The sequence below is a fragment of the Bos indicus genome, chromosome 6, assembly GCF_029378745.1.
Source record: "Bos indicus isolate NIAB-ARS_2022 breed Sahiwal x Tharparkar chromosome 6, NIAB-ARS_B.indTharparkar_mat_pri_1.0, whole genome shotgun sequence".
NCBI classification, from domain to species: Eukaryota; Metazoa; Chordata; class Mammalia; order Artiodactyla; family Bovidae; genus Bos; species Bos indicus.
The window spans coordinates 71,492,036-71,510,684 of NC_091765.1; the positions used below are offsets into that span (position 1 = coordinate 71,492,036).

The following is an 18,649-nucleotide window of genomic DNA, read 5'->3' on the forward strand; positions in this document are numbered from 1 at the left end:
ACCTTAACATGGAACATTCTGGATTGTTTCCACTTCCAATGAAAACAATGCTGCAGTGAAGACTTGCAGTTATGTGGCCTTGTTTGTTCCGCTGCTTTGAATCATATTGTTGAATCATATTTCCGGGGTCCTACCGAAGCACCCCTGATTCACACAGTATACCGACTGCTACCAACGAGCACCAACTTGACCCTAACCCGCGAACCCGCGTGGCGGGGCGGTGGCTCCGTCCCAGGGGGGCGTGTCCAGGGCGGGGCCAAGCGCGTCCCCGCCCCGCGCTGCGCCCAGACGTCCCGCCCGACTGAGCCCGCGCACCGCAAGCGAGTAGACGGTCTTCCGGGGGCCGGGGGAGCTAGATAGCTGGGCTTGCCGGCTATGGCTACGTGGGCGGGGACCGAGGTCTCGGCGCTGAACCCGCTGCGCGCCTTTTGGCTCACGCTTGCTGCCACCTTCCTACTGACCCTGCTGCTGCAGCTCGTGCCGCCCGGCCTGCTTCCGGGCTGCGCGTTCTTCCAGGACCTGATCCGCTATGGAAAAACCAAGGAAGGGGCGCCACCGCGCCCGGCCGCCTGCCGGGCCTTTGATGTTCCCAAGAGGTAACCGCGCACGGGCGCGAGTCCTGGTTGCCAAGTCAAGGAGAGCCGGGGGCGCCCTGTTCGAGCTACCGGCAGGGGGCAGCAGAGGTGGGCACGGAGCCGGCGCGGACCGGATCCGGGAAGCCCAGGCCGATTCCCCGAGGCGGCGTTACCCCTGCCCGCCCTCCCGCAACTGCACGCGTCAGCTCTGCGGCCCTAGGGGCGGAGTGTCCGGAGACACAGAGGAAGCTGAGCCACGCGCACCTCCCGGGGCGCAGGAACGTAAACTTGTGGCCTCAACGTAGCCTTTCCTTCGGGGGAAATGGCTGCGCTTCCAAATTTAGGGCTGGTCACCAGGCGGTAAAGTCTCCTTTGTCCCCAGTTTCTCTTTCCGCCGTCCTGCACTCTAGGGACTCATAACCTAACTTGAGGTCGCCGAGACTCACTAGAAATGAAGGCAGGCCCTCCCATGTCTCGTGTCCCCTGTTTGTCTCCCTCACAGTCAACAGTCAGGACGAAGGTTGAGACGCTGGTCACTAACAGACGCCACCTCCATCAGCCGCACCAAGGCAGGTGCCCCGGGAGAAAGTTGCCCAAGATGGCACGTTTAGGCAAGCGTGGTCCCTAAGCGCCATATGGCTCAACAGATTTCATAACTAAGTTAAATGAGAGATTAAATCGTTATGCCTTCAATATAATTGTTGAAAAAATTGTAAGGCTTATTATAGTCCGGGGAGTTTTTTTCATGTGTTTTCACTTTAAATTTAGAACATAACTGAGAAGAGTGGGCCAAACACTTCTTGATGGTAGGTATATAGCAGTGGCGTTTTTTTGGAGATACAGCCTAAATTGGCGTTCAGAAAAGACTATGGTGAAATGTGATAGGGTTTCTGATGTACTAAAATATCTTGATTATCGCTTAAACCTCAAATAGGCTGTTCCCCAGGTCTGCAGATGGGAAAGGGTGTAAGTAAACTTGGCTTCCCATTTCTGACTGTTGGAGAAATACTCACCAGATGTAACACTGAGAAGCAAGCGCTAGGTCATTTTGAGGAATGAGGAAGGGGAATGAGGCCCTGGGAAGAAGACCATATGCCTGCTAAGTTACTTCAGTCGTGTATGACTTTTTGCGACCTCTTGGACTGTAGCCTGCCAGGCTCCTCTGTCCATGGGGATTCTCCAGGCAAGAATACGGAAGTGGGTTGCCATTCCCTTCTCCAGGGGATCTTCCCGACACGGGAATAAAACCCATGTCTCTTGTCTCCAGCACTGACAGGCGAGTTCTTTACCAGTAGCGCCATCTGGGAAGAAGTAGATGCTTCAAACACTGTGATTAAACCTGTTTCTTAGAGGCTCTTTTTAAGCTAAAATGTCCTGTCAACCCTAACCCTATTTTTCGGGAAAAGGCAATGGCAACCCACTCCAGTACTCAGACCTGGAAAATCCATGGGCGGAGGAGCCTGGTAGGCTGCAGTCCATGGGGTCGGGAAGAGTCGGACACCACTGAGCGACTTCACTTTCACTTTTCACTTTCATGCATTGGAGAAGACAATGGCAACCCACTCCAGTGTTCTTGCCTGGAGAATCCCAGGGACGGGGGAGCCTGGTGGGCTGCCGTCTATGGGGTCGCACAGAGTCGGACACGACTGAAGCGACTTAGCAGCAGCAACCCTATTTTTAATCAGGACTTGAATGTAGTAAGTACTTTTCTACTTCACAGCAGGGACATTCCTAGATTGTCATTTTTTTAATGTTACAACGTGAAGAAAACAATTATTTGTTTTGAGAGTGAATTCTAACAATTTACTTTCTGAATTTTAAAAAAGATACTAGTGTCACTGATAAAAGGGCACATTTCAAATCATCCCCTGCACTTACCTATTTATTTGGCTCCCATACCCCACCTCTTACTACTCCAGTCTGTGGTCATATGGCAGCCAAGAAACAGATTTTGTACCTTTTCCTTATTCATTATTGCAAAATGGGTGCTCTTTGGGCTGCTTGTAATTTCTACTATATTATGAAATAATTTACACCTTTTTCTTCTTCCAGAATTCTAGAATGGACCATCCTCTGGTGTTTTGTTTGACTTTTTTTTCCCTAAATTGAAGCTGAAATTTCTTTTTATTCTAGAGCAGGTACAACTATTCCAGGCCAATAATGAAAGTCAAAAATGTCTAGATGCTATATTGAAGGACTTTTCCTTGTTCAAAATTCAGTAGTACTCTTAAAAATGAAAATAAGCCTATAACTTTTACACTTACAAACAGGCAGCTGTGAATCATGTTTCTGTACCTAAGAGCTCAAGTTAATTTGGGAGGAATTATTTTTTCATAAATGGTAAAGAATTAAACCTTAATTGAGTTCATGGAATGTTTGATTCCATAATCCCTGTCTGGTAGATTTTTTTTTTTTTTTTTTAATTAAGGTGATACTGCTTTTCTTGTTTTCTTTTGGTTCCTGGAGTTTTGATTTCCCAGAAAGTCTGAATAAATACTTGACCTCAAACATGAGTCACAATGCTCTTGATTTTCATAGTGCACATGGAAATACTTCTATTTCTAATATTTCAAAATATTATAGAAACATTTTAATTAAATTCAGCTCTAGAGAAAGAGAATCGTCCAGTCTTTCCCTACTGGGGTTCAGGGATCCTAACCAGAAATCCAGAGGATCTATGGATAGAACTCATCACAAATTGGATTGGAGAAAATTACACCTTTATTTTACTAATCTCTAGCTGTAATTCACCATTTTCTTAGTGATGAATTGAATCAACAAACCACAGTATAATTAGCAATATCTGCAGTAGAATTGGCAATACCTGCAATTTAATACTATATTAAAATTATTGAAGAGACTAAGAACATTTTCATCACTATATAAAAATACTGTATTATCATCCACTGTGTCTCATTATTTAATACATTTAATTAAGCACATATATCACAAATGTTTCTTAGTGATTGTGTAACCTATATTTCAGTATAATTGGGTTTCCTTTGTATCCCCATGTATTTTAGGCTTGGGAAGGGGTGTGTTGCCTTCACCAGACTGCCTGAGGAGTCCATGGAAGAAAAATGTCAAGAATCCCTACTCTGGGCTGTAAATTCCATACATTTACATTTGTCTTGTTTGTTGCCATATCCTAGGCTCAATGCCTGACAAATAATAAAGTCCTCAGTCAATGTTTTGAATGAATCAAAGAAAAAAGATTTTAGGTTTGATTTATTGATTAACTTGACTAGTTTCTCTGAGAGTAACTTTGGCTGAGGTACCTTCTCTTTCATTCATTTATTTATTTAACCAGTGTTTATAGAGTATGTACTATTGCCAAGAGCTGTTCGAGGTTCCTTGGAACCTTGGTTTTTGTAAAGCAGTAAATATGTAAACAAATCTTTTAAAACAAGCAAGACAATTTCATATGGTAATAAGTGCTTCAGAGGAAATCCAGCTGGTTACTTGATCATGAGCAAGATGTGGGTGGCAGTGACAGCCCTGGAAAGGATGATCAGAAACGAGTAGGGCAGGAGATGAGTTCATTTCAGGAGGCCAGAACAGACATTGGGCTTTATGGACCATGGTGGAGATTAGATTTTATTCTGAGTGTATGGAAAGCAGCTTTAGGATGAGGAAATGGGGGTGTGGCATTATGTGATTTATGTTTGAAAGAATGACTTGCCATTGTGTGGGAAAGACTGGATGAGAGGCTGTTAACAGTGCTCCAGGCAAGAAGTGGTAGTATGGATTAGACTGTTAGTGTAATAGAACCTATTTGTCATATAGGTGGTGATGATATTAAAGCACATAGCATAGGGCCAGGCACCTAGGCAGAACTCAGTAACCATTAGTTTCCTTCCTTGGTGTGTATGTATGTATGCACACGCTTGTGTCCAGTCACTCATGTCCAACTCTGGGACCGCCTGGACTGTATAGCCTGCCAGGCTCCTCTGTCCATGGAATTTCCCAGGCAAGAATACTGGAGTAGGTTGCCATTTCCTCCTCCAGAGGATCTTCCCAACCAAGGGATTGAACCCACGTCTCTTGCTTGGCAGGCAGATTCTTTACCACTGAGCCACCAGGAAGCCTAGTTTCCTTCCTTAGTTAACCCTGTAACTCCCCTATCTGGTCCTGGGATCAGTTCTGGCAATCAGTAAATATGTATTAAATCAGAGCATATCTCCTGGCTCAGAACTATCCAGTGGCTTCCAACTCACAGAAGAGTCCAAAACCTTATACAATCTTGTTCTCACCACCTCACTGAGGTCCTATAGTTTGCCCCTCCTGTGGCTCTAATCCAGTTTTCTGGGTCTCTCTCTGCTTGTTCTTTCTCCCACCTCAGGGCCTTTGCGCTGCCTGTTTCCTCTACCTGGAAAGCTGTTCCCCCAAATAGCCAGATGGTATATGCTCTCACTTCCGTATAATTCTGCTCAGATACTACCTTGACAGTGAGACCTGCCCTATCCACCCTGTTTAAAAATATAATGCTGCCATACCCAGCATTCCTCTTCCCAGCTTTAGTTTTCTCATTAGCAGTTATCACCTACTGACGTGCTATAAATTTTACTTCTGTGTGTTACTGTGAATATAAGCTCCATGATGGCAAGAATTGTTGTCCTTTGTGTTCACTGCTGTACCTCCCGAGCTAGAGCAGTCCCTGGCTTATAATAGACATCAAACTGTTGGTTAAGTCAGAGGAGTGCTTGCTTGGTGCCCAGTCCTGTGTTACCGTAAGGGTCACTGTATCCTTGCTCCCAAGGCCTCACTTCAATTAAGCATAGTGCGAATGGAAGAAAAACAGGGAGAGTATTTAGAACAGAAGGAAGTGGAGTTTTCCAATCCGCTTTTGAGGCTAGACCTGGGTCTTTTCAAAAAGAAATATGGGACTTTCCTGGTGATCCAGTGGCTAAGACTTCACGCTTCCAATGCAGGGGACCCGGGTTTAATCCCTGCTCAGGGAACTAGATCCTGCATGTGCAACTAAGAGTTTGAGTGCCACAGCGAAGACCCAGCACAACAAAATTAATAAATAAATAGAGATACAACCTCAAATAAAGAGTAGAACACATTTCATGTAGCAGGAATCAGGCAAACAAAATGAGAGAGAATGTGCAAAATGTAGGAATAAGAAAAACAAGTCAGCCTGTCAATCAAAACCCTATGGCACAAGTAGGGCAGAGCAAAATGTGGCTTAGCAGCTTATATCAAACATGTGAGTGACTTGAATGACTCATGATTTGGTATAAATTGGTATGTGTAATGGTAGAGGTGGAAAAGTAGGTTCAAACAAATCTTGACCACATGACCAGGAGCACAGCCACGTGACTTTTAACTTCAGGGTCATCGAGGCTGAGTCTGGAGCCAAACACTGCCACTTCCTGGGAAGTGTTGGACAAGTAACTGAACCTTCCGAGCCTTTGTTTTCTCATCTGCCACATGAAGATAAACTTGCCAGGGTTGTTGGGAAGATGGGATGAATACTCTTAACTGGTCTTCCCACAACTAGATGATCCTCTTACCTAAGTACCAGAGGGATTTTTTTGAACAATGACCAAAATGAATGAGCTATGTTCTCTCTTTCTCTCTCTCTCTCTCTCTCTCTCTCACACACACACACACACACACACACATATATTCTCTCACATACTCCCTTTTTTTTGGATTGTGATGAAATATACATGACATAACCTTTTCCACTTTAACCCTGAGTATACAATTCAGCATCTTTAAGTCCATTCACATTGTTGTGCAGTCATCAGCACTGTCCATCTCCAGAACTTTTCTGTTAGATTTTTAAAACATAGATTATTCCTTCAAGTCACTGTGTTCGAACGCTGGCCCATCACACTTAAAAGCCAGTGCCCTTACAGGACCCCATAGCATCTTTCCCTCCTTTTTCATGCTCTAGCACTGTCCATATGTTGTTTAGTCGCTAGGTCATGTCTGACTCTTGGGACCCCTTGGACTGTAACCCACCAAGCTCCTTTGTCCCTGGGATTTTCCAGGCAAGAATACTGGAGTGGGTTGCTATTTCCTTCTCCAGGGGATCTTCCCAACCTACGGATTGAACGCACATCTCCTGCATTGGCAGGCAGATTCTTTACCACTGATCCACCAGGGAAGCCCACTATCTATATAGGTGTCATTTATTGTCCCTCAGGGCCTTTGTGGTTGCTGTTTCCTCTGCCTAGAAAACTTTCCCTAGAAATTCACAAGGGTTACTCATTCTAGCCAAGCATCACTTCTAGAAGGGCCGTCGTTGTCCATCCACCCATCCAGAATGACCTCTCCTCTGCACCACCTCTGTCCCATTACCCAGCATCAGGCAGGATGTCTGCAGATTCATTTGCTGACTCTCTGCTGAAAGGTAAATTTCAGCAAGCCAGGCACCTGGTCTGCTCCCTGCTGCATCCCCAGCTCCAAGAACATCACCTAGCAGGTTCGAAGTGCTCAGTACTCTTTTTTTGAAAAAATGAAATTGGTAAAGTGGCTCTAAAGTTGCCCCTCAGAAGCTGTCCCCTCCTCTTTCCATGGGAGCCTGCAGAGCAAGGCGCTGCTGCCATTCTGAGGTATTGGCTCAGACCAGACCTGGGCTCAGTTCTAGGAAGTGTGTCTTAAGGAAGACTCTGGTAGGCAACCAGAGGCCAGGGTCTAGGGATGGGGCAGAGGGGGCAGAATCGACACTCATGCTTGAACTAAGCTCTTTTGCATGAAGAAGAGCTGAATCAGGATTAACAGGACATCTCAGGACAGATCTAGTGACAGAATTTGTAACAGTGGTGGGAGAATTAAGTGGGTTGCTATGGAATGATCAGCTTAGATCAGCGTTAGTTAGACTGGGTTGTGGGCATGTTCTAGCGGACTGTGAGTTCTGGGACATAGAAGCATATTCTGGATCACCTAGAAGAGGAGTCTCTTGAGTCTGTGTGTAGTCTTCTTGACTCCAGGTTGTCTTACTGCATCACAGATTAATGAGACAAGAAGGAAGGCTTAATATAGCTATGATGCTTTGAAGACCAGGGAAGGCCAGGTGATGTCCAGGCAACTTGCAGAGTCAGAAAGATTTTAAGTTGATTCAAATAGAGAATAGGTAAAGAGACCTCGAAAAAACCCGTGGTGGGCCCTCGTACCATACCAGGTATTGCAGCAAACCAACATTGTCTTTCAAGTAAAATTAACTCTGTTAATTGCAATTTATGTTGCTTTTGTGGTTTTATTTCATTTGTTACTCTGTTGATGGTAACACACACACTATACTTGTACTAGACTGTACCCATCAGGAGTTGATAGCTAGTTTTATGAGTTTTTATTTGTCATGTTATCATAGAAGTAATTTAGGTCGACACAATTTAGAAAGACACTAAATCAGAAGACCTATTTAAGGTTTCTTGCAGCCCTATGAGCATGTGATTGTGCAAATCTTGTGTAACTTGTATGGCTATTGCAGCAATATTACTTGAGATTTAGAAATCTTCCACAGGTTTGGCTTGTGGTAGCACAGTCTAGGCTCTCCCTGTCAGGCCCTGGGGCCCTCTATTTTTGAATTTGAGCCCAATTTTGTTACCCGAAGATAAGACAGATCGTTAACTTTAATCTAAATTTAACAAGGCCATTCGTGTTCTTATTAACCTCAGGAAACCTTTTTCCTATGAGTTAACCAGTCCTATCATCTGAAAGGAAATTTCAAAAATCTGAACATCTGTAGGATTCAGGTTCTATTAAAAAAGCAAAACTATGCTTGCAGCATGAGGGAAAAGAATAGTCTTCTAGCATAATAGCTTCAAGTGGATCTGCTTTGATCATTATCTAACCTGTTTTCCCTTGGCAGGTATTTTTCGCATTTCTACATCATCTCAGTGCTGTGGAACGGGTTTCTGCTTTGGAGCCTTACCCACTCTCTGTTCATGGGAGCACCTTTTCCAAACTGGCTTCACGGTCTGCTCAGAATTCTTGGGACTGCGCAGTTCCGAGGTAACAACTCCCCTGGCTAATTCCAACCCTTGCGTCCTGTTCCTGACTTTCCTGCCTGCGGCAAGCTGTTCTGGGTAGTTCATAGCTTCTCTCAGGCTCCTCCTCAGCGGGTGAAGGGTGGGGGCAGAAAGGCTTCTGCGTGGATCATAGCCAGATGGCCAAGGAGGAGGCCTCAGGTCCTTCATTGAGATCATGGCCAGAGCTCCAAGTCAACTCTTCATCCCTGACTTCCCAGCAAGTGCTGTGCTAAACAGCACTGGCCATTCTCCCTCTGATATTTTTAGTACTGTTGATAAATTTATACAGAAGTCTTTACAATTAAGGGGAAAAACTTTTAAGATTCCTCAGGTTTGCCTTGAAACATTTATCATATATGTAGTTCCAACCAAAATTGTGCCTCCAGACTCCAGAAATTTGAGAGAAAATTACTTTTTAAATCATGGATTAAAAAGGTTTGTTTGCTGTGGGGCTTTGGTTATATCATAAAATTGACTGGAAATAGTTGTTGACCAGATGATTACAAAGTAGCCTTTAGATTGGCCTCACTGTGCCTTGAATAAAGGATACACGGAACGATTTAAAAAGTAAGGAATTGAAGGCGAAAACCATAACATGACCTCAGTTAATGTCGGGCAGCGGGAGAGGGGAAGAGTTAGAAACACATTGCTCTGGGGCTGTCACTGTCCTTTGTTCCAGCAGCCAAACCACTGGCTCTCTAGGAACAGTCCTTGTTCTGTATCTACAGAGGAACTTTTTGCAAAAGGTGACAGTCAGACGGGGAAAGTATGCGGAGCCCACTTGGGAGGGGAAGATACCAGAGTGAATCCCACTTCACCACTTAACACTTTATGCCTTCATTTGTGTACTGGAGGGTTCATGGGGTTCTGGTATTTGGAGGGTGGTTGTGAGGAGTTTTATTTGATTGTTTTAACCTGTTGCTGAAGAGTTAGAACTAGATTTTTACTATGTATAAAAGAGAAAAGCAGGCCAAGCCAATATGACAGAAGTCTCCATAGAATGTACCCTTCGGAGAGTCAGGGGAGGGGCAGTGCCTGGAAGGGAACCCAAGCACCTGCTGGTTGTCTTCCATTTCTGGATCTGGTCATATGGGTTTAGTTTGTAAAAATCTATTAGGCTGTGTTCTTAATGTATATTTATGTTGTATGATAACATTTTTTGAAAAATGTAGATTTTATGTCATTTTAAAAACCAGCATTTTTTCTGACTTCTTTTGGGGCAGAGGGGCAAAAGGCAGATAGATAGATTTCAAGGCTCACAGTCCCCCAAAAGTATCATTTTTTTGCCTCTTAGTATGAAAAGAAATGCACAATTCTTCCCACTCCATTTTCATGCCCCTTTCTGTTTCTGTACATTCCTGTGTCACGTGTCCCCCTGACCTCAGGCATCCCACCAGGGGGCCTGGCTCAGAAGTCATCCAGGAACTCTTCCTGACCATCTTCAAATGGGGATGCATGTCAGGGACCCAGAAACTGTGGAGTTGGGTTCTGAGAGCACAGACCCTTCCCAGCCCCATAACCCAGATGGCTTTCACATCACAAAGTAGAGACAGGAGACCTGAGTTTGTCTCTACTCTGTCACTAGCCAAATTCCTTGACCACTTGGCTCACTTCCTCATTGCCACTAAAAATGGCAGTGTTAGACTTTATGATATCTGGTACCATTTCCTAGCTCTGGTCTTGTTTAATAGTGCCTAACAGTAAGGACAGACATAACTGGACTATTCCTGGAGAGAGATGCTGAGCATGTTCCCTTCTGAATCGTAGGGGGTGAGCTCGCACTGTCTGCATTCTTGGTGCTAGTGTTTCTGTGGCTGCACAGCCTGCGAAGACTGTTTGAGTGCGTCTACGTCAGTGTCTTCTCCAATGCCGTGATCCACGCCGTGCAGTACTGTTTTGGACTTGTGTACTATGTCCTTGTTGGCCTAACTGTGCTGAGCCAAGTGCCCCTGGACGGCAGGAACGGTGAGTGGTCACTGGGGTCTGTCAGCTGAGTCACTGAGTATGTGAGAGACTCTCCCCACCAGGCATTACGGAAGCTGGAAAGTAAGAGACCTGCCCAATCCACTTGGCATATGAGGAGTCTGGGCTCTAATTGTAGCTTTAAAAACTCAGCATACCTGGAGGCTGTCATAAAGAGAACAATAAACATAAAATAATAGAACAATAAACAGGAAGAGAAAAATAAACATCATATATTAATGCATATATGTGGAATCTAGAAAAAGGTATAGATGATCGTATTTGCAACCAAGTAGAGACACAGATGTAGAGAACAAATGTGTGGACACCAAGGGAGAGAGGGATGGAGTTGGGATGAATTGGGAGACTGGGTTTGACGTTATTGAGATTATGTGTAAAATAGATAACCAATGAGAACCTACTGTGTATAGCTCAGGGGACCCTCCTGAGTGCTCCATGGTGACCTAAATGGGAAGGAAATCCAAAAAAAGAAGAGGATATATGTATATCTGTGGCTGATTCACTTTGCTGTATGGTAGCAACTAACACAACATTGTAAAGCAGCTATACTCCAATAAAAATTTTAAAAATTAAACAAGTCAGCATGCCCAAGGGTACCCAGCAGGTACACATCACATTAACTATAACTGCTGAAACCTGAGACACCAACATAAGCAGCAGTGCCTTCAGTGAAGAGAGTGCAGTGCAGAGTCCTCAGGAGGCTTGGTTTAGGGATGAAGAAATGGGCCACGGGGTTTCCCTCAGTGGGACTGAAGTCAGTGAACTCCTGTGGGTTAGTCTGGAAAGAAAGAGGCAGTGTGGTCAGGAGTAGAACAGGAAGCAGGGGAACTCACTGGAGCAGGAAAAAGGCCAGCCAGCCCAGTTGTCTCACCAAAGCCTTGTCATCCTGGGGTGGAGGGGTGAGGTTGGGGAAGGTGAAGTTGTGCAGGGTGAAATCATGGAACACCAGAGGAGGAAGGGGTGGGTCAGCTCCTGGTGACAAGTTGGGATTTGAGAGGAGGCAGGGAGCCATTCTATTGCCATTTAGTTCTTGTGGTGGTTCCCCTTACAAAAAAGCTTTTCTCAAGTGAGGCAGCCTGAGAGGGGAGGGCAGAAGAGTACTGTAGTAAATCAAAGTTGTGTCTTAACACTTCCGAAGCTCTCACTTGCTAAGAAGAGGGAAGCAAAATCACAACCTTGGTTTATGAGGAGGAAATGAAATGTGATTTTGGGGGCTGGGGTGGTGGAGGGGAGGGAGGATGGGATATCTGACATATTTGACCATCTTTTTTTTTTTTTTTTTTTTTTACAAAAACATTGCATGTTTATCATAAAGATTTCAAGTCATTTTGGGTGATTGAAGTGAGTTTTTAATGCTGAGGTTAACTTCATCTTGCACCCTTAGTATCCATCAGCCCACACATGCTAGGGTAGATCATTCACAACTGTTTTCTCTAAACCCAAGTCTCTGTTTCCTAAAGCTGCTCTATCCCTCCTCGTCCGTTGAGCCCATGGTCTGGCTGTTTCCAGTACTCAGTGAGTAAGCTTTCTCCGCAGGTTTGATTTCCGTGCTGAGTGCCTTTGGAGCAGCCTCTCTCTGTTGCTGTAGAACCACCCAAGGCTTCCATGGCTTGAGGAATGATTTTAAAGTACAACTTACTGACTATATTTCTCAATTCCTGAATTATTTATTGGCTCCAGCCACACTCAGCTGGCATCTCTCCATCTGATTTCTCTGAGCTTAAGTCAGTTTTTCCTCCCTCAGCTTTTGGCTGTGGCATTCTTTTCAGCCCATGTCACTATTTGAGCTGTCATTCCTGAAGAACAGTCCTAGGTTTTCACCCAAAGGAACTTTCCAGAGCACTTTGGTAACCTATTAGCTTGTAGTCTGTCAGCATGACGTGTCTCTCCTGGAGTTTCCTCTGCTGGCCTGGACCCCAGCTTTTGCTCTTCCTCCTGTAGAAACAGTCAAGGAGAGGCTGTTGAGACACCCACAAAATAGCTTGTAGATACTCCTTTCTGAAGGTTTCTGAAACTTGAGTTTCACCTACCTGTCCTTCAAGAGGTCATCTGCAGTCATTTGGGGCAGGCTGGGGAAGACTGGTTTCAGGAATTCATTGGAAGAAAGCACACTGGGGCATATGCCCGCTTCATGGTCTGATACACAGGCGCTTGGGAGTCAGATGGGCTTGAGTCTGAATTCTGGCTTATTTAATTTATCAGAGCTCCAGAACCTTTATCTGGAATTGGGGACATACACAAGAACTCATAAGAGGGTTCTTATGAAAGTGGAAAGTGTATCTGTAAACTACCCAGATTTTCACGTCTCCTTGTCTTCAGAGTCTAGAGGGTCTGCCCCTAGTCACTCTATTATATTTGTTCTGTGGTTTTTTTTCTTCAGAGCCCCATCTCGCCCTTATATTATTTTGATTATTGATTATATTATCTTGATTATTGATTTTTTTAAACTTGTTTCATCTCCTGCTACTAGAATGTGAGTTCATGAGGACTAGGATCTGACCTGACTCCCACTGCTTTATCCCTCATGAGCGATGCCACACTCAGTAGACACTCCATAAGGAATGAATAAATAAACAAATCATTAAATACTACACAGATCAGACCCTCAGTAAATAGCCTTCTGCCTGCCTTCTCTTTCCTGTATTGTAATTCCAACTTACTCTGAAAAATCTTTTTTCCTTCATAGGTAATTTCTCTGCCTTTAGAGTAGGTGACTTGGCAGTGACATGAACTCTGCAACTTCTAACCCTATGGTGACTTGCTCTTAAAGCCCTCTGATTTAGAACTGGTTTTCATATTTTGTTTGTTTTTAACTTATAAAAATATAACCACTTAGTTAAATGGCTAAACCTAATAAACATTAAGAGACATTGTTTTTTAAAAAAATTAACTCAATTAGACTTCGTGGACTGTCATTAGTTATTAGCTGTCACTAGCTGAGTCCTGCTTCCAAGTACCCATATGGAATAGCTCGATCCTTGGTTCTCGTACCTAGATCAATTGTTAGGGGCTCCCTCTCGGCCCCAGAGCCTAGGCTCTTCCCCACTGTCAGTGAACAGCTTTGTTTTCTTCAGTCAAGTCCCTGACTCAGCTCACTGCTTCCTGCTGAACATAGGGAAGTCCTTAGTTTGCTTTTCTGATGCCAGTCCTTAGAAAACCTTCATTCTTCCTGTCTTCTTAGTACCTGGAGAAGAAAAAGAAAGATGGAACCTTGAGTGTTTCTACTCCTGAAACAAAATCTCTTGACTGGGTTCTCTTTAATCAGAACAGGATATTGTTTTGGTCTTTATCTTGCAGTTTACATTTCCCTTTTTGAGAAGCTCCGCCCCTCACCTTTACTTGCAGTGATTTTCTTCATTGGCTGGAGCTAGTCAAGTCAGTATTCAAAGTTTCCCTAGAAATGGCTCAGGTGAGATCCTTCAGAAAGTGTTTTTCTGACAGCAGACTGCAAGAAAGAAGACATCAAACCAGGCTTAGCAATAAAAATGCAGAGTGGTCTTACCACACAAGAATACATCACAAGAGTGGAAGCTGACCCACAGAGGTGATCCCCGTGCCTGAAGCACTTGAAGAAGGAGCAGGAGAATGTGCCGATCTGGAGTTCTCTGCCAGTGAGCCCTGAAGCTGCCCCTAGCTGAGGAGCATACCTCCTTCATCCACAGGGACAGTGTTCTCCCTTCTGTGCTTGGGAAATGGTATCAGGGTGGTTTTCTAGTCATAAGGAACCAAATAAGTGGATAATTGTGTTCTGCAGACTGTATAATTTTTTTAATGCGCTGAGCCTCTGAAGTTTTGCAGAGTTGGCTAATAGGTAATTCTTATTTCTGTAGTCTATGTGATAGGGAAGAATCTCTTGATGCAGGCTCGGTGGTTCCATATCCTCGGAATGATGATGTTCATCTGGTCATCTGCCCATCAGTATAAATGTCATGTCATTCTCAGCAATCTCAGGAAAAACAAAGCAGGTAAGATACCTTTTAGAACCACTGACTGGGGGGTTTTAGCCCTCAGGAGTTAAATGTACTTATTCTTTCTCTCTTTTCTTTCCTGCTCTAATTAGTCAACTAATCAATCTATCAAATACTCATTTTGACAAGACTCTCTGGGTCTTGATCTTCCCATCTGTAAAACGAGAGCATTTTACTGACAGCCCTCGCTGGCACCATCTAGCCCTGACATTCTGTGACTCTATGCTGTGCCCACATTTTGGGGCCTGCACTGCATATAAGTGTCGAACCAGCATGTCAGCACTACCATTACTGTGCCAAGTTAGTATCGTTCCAGCCAAAGCAAAAAAATTTAACTTTTTTAGTTAGCTTGTACTGACTTATCACATATACAGTTTTTATTAGGCTTTTTGAGATAATAAAAATTGAACAGTGCTACTCAACATTTATCAGGCACTTGCTTTGTGCCAGCCCTGTTCTGAGTCGCTTTATGTTTAACATCACAGTACTCGCTTGAGGCAAATACAGTCTTACCCTGATTTTACAGGTGAGGAAACAGAGGCACAGAGAGGTTAAGCAACTTACCTAAAATTACACAGCTTGTAAGTGGCAAAGCTAGGACTCTAACTCATGCAGTTTGACTCTGGAATCTGAGCTCTTCATCACTAGCTTGGAGGATTGTTGGAGAAACAGGCTTTCTTTTGTGCTTATTTACAGTTAGTATAACTTCAGTCTGTGACTTTCTGACATGTAGTAGGTTGACAGTGGAGGTGGTGATAGCATGGTGGTTTGTACAGGTCTGTGACATCCTTTTCTGGTTGAGTTTTTATAAATGACTTCGGGAGCAAAGTGGTAAAACTTTCTTCTAGCAACTTCAGACGTTAAGGGTATCTTCTCCCGTTTCAGGAGTGGTCATTCACTGTAACCACCGAATCCCTTTTGGAGACTGGTTTGAATACGTCTCTTCCCCTAACTACTTGGCAGAGCTGCTGATCTACATTTCCATGGCTGTCACCTTCGGTTTCTACAACTTGACTTGGTGGCTCGTGGTAACATATGTCTTCTTCAACCAGGCCCTGTCTGCTTTCCTCAGCCACAAATTCTACAAAAGCAAATTCATCTCCTACCCGAAGCACAGGAAAGCTTTCCTGCCATTTCTGTTTTAAGTTAGCCTCCAGTTATAAAGAATGCAAACCAAGTGACGGGTTCAGTTCCTAAGGACAGGGAAGTCTAGAGACCAAAGTACAGTTTCTGTGGAATGGCTTGAAACTCTGTTCCATTTCTGTTACCAAAGTCTTCACTGCGTGAGCAAAGACATACCCCTCCGGAAAATGAGTCTTCAGACAAGAAATCCTTCCTCCCGGCAGACATGGGAACGCTTTGTGTGCTTTCTGAGATGTTCTATAGAACCAACCAGCTGCTAGAAAATAAAGAGCAGATGAGACTTCAAGCTGCTTCAAAAACAAGACCAGGCAAGAATATATGAACAGCATCTAACAAATACATACATATACAAAGGAAGAGAGAAGCTCACATGTGGCTTTGTTTTTGCTCCAAACAAACTAACTAGACAGCAGGATAAGCAATATAATAAGTGCTCAGTAAATGCTTATTGCATTTCAGTCAAAGCAGAATAGCCCTTGAAAATAAGAGCAATGTATAATTTCACACTGATGGATTCAGGGGAAAGTGAGTGTATTGAAGTTATTTTATACTTACTACACAAAGATTACCAGTAATGTAACCATCAGTAGTCATCTCCCCCTCAAATCACAGCTTAACAGAAGGTTTGAAACCTATTTTATTTAATACTTTTTTGACATCCCTTTCTGGGGAGTACCTTAAAAGTGAAAGTATCAAAAATAAAGTATTTTTGTATTTATGCATAAAAGCCTTCATGAATGGCACTGACACTCCAGATTGGATAGCGCTGTAGCCTCATTTGTACATAGTTACTTAGATTGGATTAATAACTGCCTGAGTTTATTTTAACTTAATAGAATGAATCCAAAGATATTTAAAGTTTATACTGACAATAGCGTATTTAAAGAAAATACCCATAATTCAATCAAGTAGATATAAAAGTACAGTGTAAAAGTAGAAAATAATACCATAGTCTGAGCAATGCAGTAAAAACTGCACATTTGTGCAATGTAAGATTTACTGGCTTATTGGCCAGGGTATTAACTATTCCTTTTATACAGCTGTTTTATTATAGTCTACTAAAGTTTTGTGCTCAGGTATACCATGCTATGAGGGAAAGCACCTCATTGTTAACCCAACACAGATGGAATGCATAGTCTAAGGATGTCCTCCCCACCTGCATCTGCAGTGATAAACCAAAGCTATTAGATTCTTTCCAATCTGACTTTCAGTGCATGTATATCAGCACATATTCTAAACTTCTTACACTTCTGAAGTAGCGTTTTCTCCCCAGCAATCAAATGCCACTTCCATCAGCTGCTCAGTCTGTTCAAATGAAATGACATGTTCATTTCAGGATTCAGGAACAAAACTTCTTACTTCAGAAATGTGAAGCCCATTGCATTTTGGTCTTAATTTCCACACAAATGGCATAAATTTTAGTAGCATACTATTGGGGGAGAAAAATGTATTTTGCTTTAGCTTGCAATTTCATACTAGGCTAGACTAGGAATTTGGCTACTACTCTGGAATTTCATTGTACTTTTAAGTAAAATCATCATCACCCCTGCGAGGAGGCCCATGGGCTGTGAGAGAGGGTTCCCTGTCCGCCCTGTACACCCCGCGCCCACGCCACCCTCATCACACTTCTATCTCCTGCTGTCCCTTCACCTTCCTGGCTCAGACATTGCACTTCTAGGTGAAACAAAAAAGGAAGTAGTGGTGTCCTCAAAGGGGTTCAGAACAAAGTCACCATCTTTGTTGAAAGCTCAACTGCGGAGAATAATTGAAAATCCTGCTGTGTTGCAAGATCGCTATCAGCAATGCTCTTTGGATTGGTGAAAATATTCTGTGTGCCTGGAGGGAGAATGCCAGAGACAGTCTGTAGATTCTTCCCACGGGTAGTCCTGGAATAGCCTGGGGGCAGGGTTCCTGTCTTAACCTGCTAGCTTAGTTGAACAGCTTTCCTCTTTCATTCTGTTACTAGTAAGTTCAAGGGAAATGATACTGAACCACCTCATAACAGCATTCCCTGGGTTAACAACTGACTATAAAAGTATGCTAAAAATAGCCTTTGTTTTTAAGTCTCCCAAGTTGTAGCTCGGCCTCTATACTGACATTTGCTTTCAGTGAGCTTTCAGTGAGCATGGATGATTTTGTGTCCACAAAGCTTTGTTCTGTGTTACCTTTTTAATTCAGTGAGTGGTTATTACTAGAATTCCTATCCCAAAAAAAGGAAAAGCCTTTGCTGATATTTTTATATAAAGCTTAATAGATAGTCTAAGGAGACTGTAAACATTTACATAACTAAAGTTACCTGAAAATTCAAGGACCATTGATAAGGAATCTGTCTTGAACTGATAACATTAAAGAGGTCTTAATAAATGAGCAAGTAGAAATTTTTTACATATCTAAGCAGCATCTGCTTATCAGAAAAAATTATTCAACTGATTTTTATCAGTATCTTAACCTTCTAAGATTTTTCTGATAAATGGAAAAGAAACAGTAGAGTTGGCAGTGGTCCCTAAGTCACATGATGCGTATTTCATCATTTTTCTCAAATACTGATGATCCAGAAAGACATATATTGGTTTCAGGGAAACAAAATTTAATTATTTGAATAAACATTGTATTATAAAAAGCTACCCTATGCACATAATATCAGGTCTCTTCCTTCAAAAGGACTGAACACTTGAAGTGCTTAGTGGACAAAAGAACACGAGGGATTTCTCTGCAGAAAGACCAATCTACCTCCTGAGTCTAGCCCTCTGGGTAAAAACCTCGTAGCATATGTGCAGTTTTTATCAGGGGTCCCTGGCCTACATAGCATCTTTCTGTGAATTAAAAAGTTGTTACTCTGGCAGCATCCCTATGAGAGCAGGGCATGAGCCTTTGTGGGCATAAAAGGCAGCTGGGGATGGGACTGCAGCTTAATAAGCAGATCTTGAGTTGGATCTCAGCCCAGTCATCCTTCAGCCTGGTGTCTGTGCAGTGCGCGAACTGCACAGTGGTC

General features: G+C 43.3%; 1 protein-coding gene across 1 annotated transcript; it reads left to right on the forward strand.

Annotated features, from left to right (window-relative positions):
• The first annotated feature begins 276 nt into the window (after window positions 1-276).
• SRD5A3 (steroid 5 alpha-reductase 3) lies at window positions 277-17,706 on the forward strand. Its single transcript, XM_019962775.2, has 5 exons — window positions 277-596; window positions 8,404-8,546; window positions 10,331-10,528; window positions 14,377-14,511; window positions 15,400-17,706. Exons 1-5 carry the CDS (start codon window positions 376-378, stop codon window positions 15,657-15,659), a joined length of 957 nt encoding a protein of 318 aa, XP_019818334.1. The 5' UTR covers window positions 277-375; the 3' UTR covers window positions 15,660-17,706.
• The last annotated feature ends 943 nt before the right edge of the window (window positions 17,707-18,649 follow it).